Source organism: Miscanthus floridulus, chromosome 3 (assembly GCF_019320115.1).
Source record: "Miscanthus floridulus cultivar M001 chromosome 3, ASM1932011v1, whole genome shotgun sequence".
In the NCBI taxonomy this organism is placed as follows: domain Eukaryota; kingdom Viridiplantae; phylum Streptophyta; class Magnoliopsida; order Poales; family Poaceae; genus Miscanthus; species Miscanthus floridulus.
The window spans coordinates 139,960,524-139,969,087 of NC_089582.1; the positions used below are offsets into that span (position 1 = coordinate 139,960,524).

The 8,564-nt window shown below is 57.7% G+C and overlaps 1 protein-coding gene across 1 annotated transcript; it reads left to right on the top strand.

The window, feature by feature from the left end:
- Positions 1-5,876: 5,876 nt before the first annotated feature.
- On the top strand, positions 5,877-8,362 carry LOC136547223 (F-box only protein 13-like). The gene has a single exon (XM_066539186.1). It carries the CDS (start codon positions 6,173-6,175, stop codon positions 7,403-7,405), a length of 1,233 nt encoding a protein of 410 aa, XP_066395283.1. The 5' UTR covers positions 5,877-6,172; the 3' UTR covers positions 7,406-8,362.
- The last annotated feature ends 202 nt before the right edge of the window (positions 8,363-8,564 follow it).

The window sequence follows — 8,564 nt, forward strand, 5'->3', positions numbered from 1 at the left end:
CGAAAGGGACACGAAATAAGGAAAGGAGAATGTACCAGATTGGGTAGCTTCTCAGCGTGAAGAGGTCCGGGCTTTCCTTCAATGGTCTCCCGAGCCTTCAGTTGCAGCACCCGGTCGAGTCGGCTCCACACTTCGTCCTTCGCCAACTCCACCGACGACGTGTAGTCGGGGTCTGTCGGGCCAGAGTACAGCCACATCGGTCACGTCCTTTCCGCTAGCGGGGCGACCTGATGGTGGAAGAAGGTGTGGAACACCCACACCCCATCGAGGACATGCTACAACAGCTTCTGGAGCTCTACCCCGATGATCTCTAGCTTGTTCTACCGGCTGGAGGGGCCCCACGACCAGCTCTCCCGCCTCTCTGGTCTCCTTTTGGTGAATGATAGGAACGGCGCCTCCACTAGGTTCCTTATGTAGAACCACTCCCCGTGCCACTCTCGATTGGAGTCATAGGGGGTGTACGCGGGGTAAGAGCCCGACGAACTTGGCTTCTTCTACAGGGCGAAGCCACCCATCAGCGCGGTCCTAGCTGACTTCCCCTTCGACAAAGCTCGCCCAGTGAAGATCTACCGGAAGAATTCACATGCGGCTCCATCCCGAGGAAGGCCTTGTACACAGTGACGAAGCTGCCAATGTGCAGCACCCTAGTCAGATTGAGGTGCTGCAGCTCTAGGCCCCACTCATTGAGGAGCCCGCATAGAAACCAGTGCGCGGGGTATCCTAATCCGCACTTATGGAAGGCAAGGAAGGAGACGACCTCGCCGACCTAAGGTCACGGGAAATCCTCCCCTGCAAGAGCCCTCTAGTGCGCCACTCCTTCGACGGAAGTAGCCCCTTCCCAGCAAAGGCGGCCAGCACCGACTCATCCACAGTGGATGGCCTCTAGCTCGACATTACGCTCTAGATTCACAAAACAGATCTATGAGTTCTCCTCTCCCTCATCCTACTCTCTCTCACTTAGGAACCGCCACGGCACGAACGCCCTTGGCGAGAAGGAAGAAGGAGGAGAGGCGGTAGTTGCGGAAAAGGCAAAGGAACAGGACGAAAGCCCTCTCCCTTCCCCTATTTAAGGAGGAGGTGCATCAGTTGGGGAAAGGCGAAGGATTGGGGCAAAAAAACCATTCCCTTCCCCCATTCAATGCGGATGGGATGCGGCGGGATGCGTCCTGACTAATGGGAGGCGCCCTGCTCGACGAGACGGTGCCTGGTTAGACGGGACGTGGCCTAGGCATGGCCCACCACTACCACACATCGGGCATGGGAAACAAGGCACACCCGTATGCAGGCGGCCCTCCGCCTTCCTAGGCAAGACTTGGAAAGGCCCAATAACGAGATCTCCACCAAGGAGAGACCAACAGGCTTCCTCAGTCGATTGGACGGCTCAGGCGAACATCGAGAGACAGGTAAGGAGCAAAGGGATGCCACATGTGGGCCATGCCAACTCTGTCATGAACGACGAGCGCGGATCTCATTCTGACATATCCGATAAAAACTTCTCAAGCCTATCACTCGAGTCATTGAGGTAACTCTACCAATCCCTCTTACTTTATTCTATTTTCTGAATGCATAAACACTCAATCAACCATTCTCATACACGCATTCACACATTCATCCATGCACACATTCATTCATCCCATACATCCAAAGCATCGCATATGCAATTGATGCATCACAACACTCCATGTTGTGTCACGAAGCGATAGTTGCCTCTTTCAAACATGAGCAACAACCGACCGGGGTTCAAAGGCCGTCCCGCGAAGGGCTTGAGGCCGCCTCGCATCAAACAGAGCTAGGGGACAAAGTGCAGATGAGCCCCAGTGGCCCTAGCCTAGTCTACTCCGAAGCAGACAGTGTCATCTCAACCTTCTCATTCGATCCTAACCTTGAGCCATGCCCACAGAATCTCCAACGAGGGGAGGCCAGCAGGCCACCTGGGTCGGTCTTTGGAATGATCTGGGCATCTGTCGAGATATGGGTTAAGGAGCATTGGAATGCCATATGAGGGCTATGCCGACCCCGTCATGAACGACAGACCTAGATTCCACTCGAACATGCCCGTTAGCGAGCTCACCGAGCGCGTCGCTCGAGCCATCGAGGCAAGCAACATTAGCTCAGCCCCTTCGATTGCGAAAACCACAGACGAGGTAACGCATGGAACTAGACCAACCCCTACCAAGCCCAACGGGGCTCAGGGGCTCAGGTCTCCCGACGTCGACTCGGGAAATCAACTGACCGCGCAGGTCGGGAGCGAGATAAACATGGGCAAACACCCCAAATGACAGTCTGCAGGATGAGTACCAAGATGCTCAGCCTCCAACCGACTCGCCAGTCGGACGTAGGCTCGGGGGCTACACCCACGGGTGCGCTCGTGCGCACCTGCCGTCAAGATGAAAAATCCCCCAAACGATTCTACCCGAATCACCCGGGGGCTTGGGGGCTTCTATCGGGTTCATAAACCTAGGGTCCCTCATGGACCTGCTTCCCAGCAAAAGCTCAGCCCAGCAGACAACGTTGTAAATGACGCACAACTCCTAGGCCAGCCAAAAAACCTAATGAAAGGCCAAAAGGGCGATCCAGTCCCCGACCGAAAAGCCTGGCCAAGAAGGAACGACGCTCGCTTCCGTCGCTTCCGACTCCGGCCCGCCTCTCTGACCAAAAGGCCTAGCCAAGGAGGAACGACGCTCGCTTCTGTCGCTTCCGACTCTGGCCCGCCTCTCTGACTGAAAGGCCTGGCCAAGGAGGACTGACGCTCGCCTCCAACTCCGGCCCGCCTCTCCGACCGAAAGGCCTAGCCAAGGAGGAACGACGCTCGCTTCCGTCACTTCCGACTCCAGCCCACCTCTCCGACCAGAAGGCCTGACTAAGGAGGAACGACGCTCACCTCCATCTTTAGCCTGCCTCTCCGATCGCAAGGCCTATCCAAGGAGGAATGGCACTCGCTTCCGTCGCTTTCGACTTTGGCCCGCCTCTCCGACCAGAAGGCCTGGCCAAAAAGGGACGATGCTCGCCTCTGACTCCGACTCGCTTCTCCAACTAGGAGTACATCGAACCTCTGCTTATAGCACTTCTCCGACCGGGAGGCCGGAGCCGACTGGGGAACGACCGACCGGGGACGCCCGCTCGGTAAAGACCCAGGAAATGATAGAGCAAGTAAGGTAGGGCGTTCCAGTCAACTGCAATATCAAGGACTGTACCCGGAGCACCTGCAGGATAGTACTATCAGGTCATGTCAGAAGGGTGCTTTATTACCTTCCAGACATGTCAGAACACCAATAATGTTATGGGCACCGACATTTATCCTACAGTATGATAGGCGCCGACATTGGCCATACCAGAAGATCACGATGGAGCCTACCACATGCATCCAGACATAAATAGTGTTGTGGGCGCCGACAAACCGCCTTGTACCCGATGGCATGGGCGACAAGACTAGGTAGCACACACATCTCTTTCTCTCACACCCTCTCTTGTAAAGCCATCCCCTTCATCTATAAAAGGGGATGCGCTCTCTCCAAAAGGAGGATCGATTGACATAGACGACGAGTTAAACGATCGATTCGGACAACCTAGATTCAAACGATTCCAATAGAGCACACGCTCAAATACTTAGCGCACGTTGGAGCTCCCGTCACTCTTGGCCTTTCGGTCCAGAGTTCGACCGGACCTCTTGCACCCCCATCGGACTCTCTCTCGTTTGTAATGCCACGGCAAACTTCGAGCACCTGGACTCAGGAATAAAGTCACCGACCGACTCAAACTAGACGTAGGGCACGTTGCCTGAACCAGTATAAAACCTGTGTCATTGAGTGCTAGGCCACATCTGATCACAACGTACGATAAAACTACAAATATTTACGTGTTGGTCGCTTTTCCCACCGACACTGCGGCTCCTCCAAAACGGCTTTGGCTCCTTTGTAGGAGCCCCTCACGATGAGCCCTTTCAAACACCCCCTTATTCTCATCCACATTCCATTAATTTCTACGATGCTCGACGTTAGTCAAGCAGATACCATCTCAAACCCAATGACTCCTAGCTGGGACCCCAAACACACACCTCGTCTGTACCACAAGCACAAACAAGAGTAGCCGTTCCCAAACCTGTCACAAGCTCTAGAGTCCCCGCCTAACTCAGACTCCAAGTCCCAACACTGCGGCCAATGAGGCAGGCTGGTGCCCTTGGAACTCCATCTCTCCCCGCCTCCATACCACTCGGCCCGGAAGGAAGCCGAACCCATGACAAGTAAGGTATGCAACTTCCCGCCCCCATGAAGCAAGTATGTTCCAGGACAGTCGAAACTTGACATATGGTTTAGACAACGAACGGTTCTTAATTGACTAAGGCAGGAAACCGTGCACCCAAGACGAAGCCCTCTGGTCACAGGACCTCGACTTAATGCACCAACTAGTAACCCCAACCACCTTTCCCGTTTTCTGCCCGGTCACCAAGTTCTTACCATCATTTTCCATGTGAGTAATAAATAACCTATTGTGAGCAACGGTAGGTCGCTCACGCCATCAATGGGTCATAAGCATAGCAGCTACACGGAACTATAACTAGTAGGACTCATATGATAGTATTTTATGCATGTGGGTTCCATAAAATTCCTAGAGCGTAATGCACAAATATATATACGGTGAATATATAAATTAGGGATCATGCACTGGGGCTTACCTTGGGCAAGCGCGGTGTCAGCAAAATCAATCGGCGGCTCCTGGATCTTCTCCTGCACGAGGACCTCCTCTTCGTACTTCTCAACAATCTCCTCGTACTCAGGCTTGTCGGTGATCACCTGCTCTGTCGACTCGGTCTCTATATGCATGCAAGGATGATGCAATGAAGGATAATTATGATTCTCATGACATGCTTAGACAATTTAATTAAGACTTAACACCGAGGGTGTTACATTGGGGCTTGAGCCCCCCTACCGCATGAAAATAGTACAACCCCCTTACCTCCTCCAAGTAATCGTCTTCATTACCCCTGTGCAAACAGTTCTAACCCCCTTTCCCTCCTTAAAGTAACCGTCCAACTGGACGATGCGAAGGAGGATAAGGAGTGGGACCGCTTGGGGGCAGCGTATGTCAGCGCCATTGATGACCTGGTGTTCCTGGGAGACACGTGCGTCCAGCTTGGAACGGATGATGAGCAACTGGGTAGAGGTAGGTCTGCCGGAAGCCGATGCCAACGAGCGAACAGGCTGTATCTCCGGCTCTGGCAGTTTTTAACTAGGAATAGAGAGAAGCTGGAGGAGCCGGTGTTCGACGGCTCCTCTGCAGTGGTGCTACAGTAGCCGGAGCCGGAGGCACAGAGCCCCTTCAAACAGACCCTATGACTTTGTTTGGTTCAAATATCTTAAGTCTGAACTAGGGTAAATATCTTGTGTTTGACTACTTAAGCCGCTAGAGGCACCCACATCGATCCATGTCGAACAACCTGATTATTCTTGTGGTTAATACCCACGACTGGGGCGTTTTTACTCGGGCACGCCTCCTCGCCTCGATAGTGTTCCAAGCGGCTTGGTGTTCCTCGATCTGATTGTGGACGGACGGTGGCATGGGTCAGGCTCGCCTCGCTGCTCCTGTCAGGGTTTCACGCCCCACGGCCTCGGTTCGTTGGAGTTGTTGGTGGAGCTCTTTGTGACAATTGTCTCTGTGCAGGGTGTGGGCGTCGGAGCGTTCGGCCTCCGACGGTGGTCCACGCTCAGGGCTGTGGCCTCAACGGCGGACAGAGACAGGGAACAAACGACCGGCAAAGGTGGTGCCTACGCTACACGCTCGCTCGTGACGCGACGAGTCCACGGCCGCCTCGCCCCATCACCACCACCACCACCACCACCTCACGCCGGCCCAAAGCCACGGCGCCTTTCTCTTTCCCTCCTCCCGTGCTCCGCATGTCAACGCGACGCGAACAAAAAGAGCCCCCTCCCTCTCCTTCCTCCTCCACCACCGGTCCACCGCTGCCCTGCCAGGCTGCCACACAACGAAGGTTCGTTTTCCCACCACCGCTCCTCCGCTCCCGCTCGTATAAAGCCAGCGCCCCTCGCAAGTCGCACCTCCACTAGTGGCTCATGCTTAGATTCCCTCCGGCCTCCGCTCCGCCTCTGCTGCCAAGCTCTTCTTGTGCCGCCTCCTACGTTATTGGCCCGCCCACCCGCCCGCCCCCTGCGCCGGCATGGCGGCCACGCTGGACGGAGCTGCCGGAGGCAAGAAGCGCAAGCGCGCGGCGCCCGGCCTCGCCGACCTCCACGACGACATGCTGGAGCGCGTGCTCGCGCGCCTCCCGCCGGCCAGCTACTTCCGCCTCCGTGGCGTCTCCCGCCGGTGGCGCGCCGCGGCGGAGTCCCGCACCTTCCGCGCCTCCTGCGCGCGCGTCACGGCACGGGACCCATGGTTCCTCATGCTCGAGGACCCCGACCACCAGGACCAGGACCAGGACGAGCGGCGGCCGCGCCCCGCCGCCGTCTTCGACTCCGCCGAGCGCGCCTGGGCGCGGTGGCGTGGCGCACCGGGGCCGCTGCAGCCGGTGGCCGCCGCGGGCGGGCTCGTGCTGTACCGCGACCCGGGCACGGGACACCTCACCGTGGTCAACCCGCTCACGGGCGCGTCCCGCGCGCTCCCGCCGACGCCGGCGCGCGCGGCGGGCGCGCTGCAGGCTGTCGCCATGTATGGCTCGCCGTACCGCGTGGTGCTCATCCTGGGCGAGCTCCCGGACCTGTTCTCGGTGATGTACGACTCGTCTACGAACGCGTGGGGCGACGAGGCCGCGCTGTCGCGGAAACCGGCCGAGGACGCCTCGTCCCGGGAGGAGCGCGTCGCGGAGGTCGGCGGCGACACGGTCTACTTCCTCAGCAAGTCCGGCGACGTCGTGGCCACCACCATGCAGCGGAGCGCGTCGCGGCAGTACTCGTCGGCCGTGGCGTGCCGGGACGGAGGTGGCGACGCCGTGGCCTACTTCCTGAGCCGCTCGGGCACGGTGGTGGCCTGCGACCTGGCGCGCCGCGCGTTCGCGGAGCTGCCCCGTATCCTGCCCGCGTACCACGAGTACTCCATCGACGTGGTGGCCTGCGGCGGCGCCGCCTACGCGGTGGTGCTCTCGGAGTTCCTCGACGCGGCCAGCCTCCGCGTGTGGGAGTTCGCGGGCGGCGCGTGGCGGCAGGTGGCCGCGATGCCGCCCGCCATGGCGCACGCCTTCCGCGGCGCCAAGGCGGACGTGAACTGCGTCGGCCACGGCGGCCGCGTCATGGTCTGCGTCAGCTCCAGCTCCGCCGGCGGCGCCAGCGGCTGCTTCATGTGCGACGTCAGGACCAACCGGTGGGAGGAGCTCCCGCGGCGCGCCGGCGGGGACGCCGCCACGGGCTTCGTGGCCGCGCTCTCGTTCGAGCCGAGAATGGAGGCCGCCGTCTGAGTCTCATCTTCTGGAGCCTCCGGCATTGCCGGTTTCTTTCCTGCTTAGTTAGTATAGTAGATTGTTTGGCGGCATCCCTTGTGCCTAGTGAGCGTGTACGTACTCGTAGTGTGATTTCATGATTGTTCGCGTGTGATTTGAGATGGTTTCGTCTTGTGACGCCTGTCCGTCCGTCCGTCCGTCGCTTCCATCATTCGAAGCGTGTTCTGGCATTGTGCTGCGGATTCTGTCTGACCTCACCTCAGGCTGCTGTCGCTACTTGAGCCTCGTGCTACTGGCACACCGAGCTCTCTCAATCAGTCAATTGAGAGCTCGCTTTTCCTTCCTAAATTAGCAGATGCCAGATGCCAGTTGTGTGAGAATTGCATCCGGTTGATGATCCTACTCCTAACATCATGAATCAGCAACCTACAATCACCAATGACAACGTATAGTAGCCCTGCGAAGTTTGCAGAACCAGGAAGAAGAACGAGGGCAAGAACAAGTGCTAGACACCGAGGCAGACGCACCAGGCCTGCTCTTCATTTCAACATCTCAGAAGATCAGGCACGCAGGGCTCGTTCAAAAGTTTGGCCACGGTCCTGCAAGAAAGAAAAGAAGACCCGAGGGGAATTGAAGAGCCGACGACGACCGTCTGGAAGGAGAAGCGGATCACCAAACAACAAACCAGCGGCGGTGCCTTCTCCTTTTTGCGCGCAAGTGCAAGGCCACCATGATGCGGTGCTCGCCCATGCAACAGCGAAAGCGCCCTTCGCTTTGCTTTGGAAGCGGTCTGCTCTGCTCTCCCACTGACGCCGCCCGGCCGGCACCGGCACTACTCCGGCACCGGTACCAGCCGGCCCCGTCTCGCCGAGCGACACGGCCTGTAAAGTCAGTCACGGGCACAAGCACAACACAATCCTTGTGGGGATATCGCCGTCTCATCTTGCTGTTCGTTCATGCTCGCCACTGCCTCTCTTTTACTCTGCTCCATGTGTTCTGTTTGGCCACGAGCCAAGCTCCCAGCTGCGGAGCTGCGTCGCGTTTGCTTTGCGTGGATCACTGTGAATTGATCTGTGGCCGTGCAATGCGAGTGCCTAGTGTGCGTGTGCGTGCTGCGTGCTTTCCTTGTGGGTTTTTTTGGTTGCTTTGCATTTGCTTGCTTTGAGGCGTAGTGGTG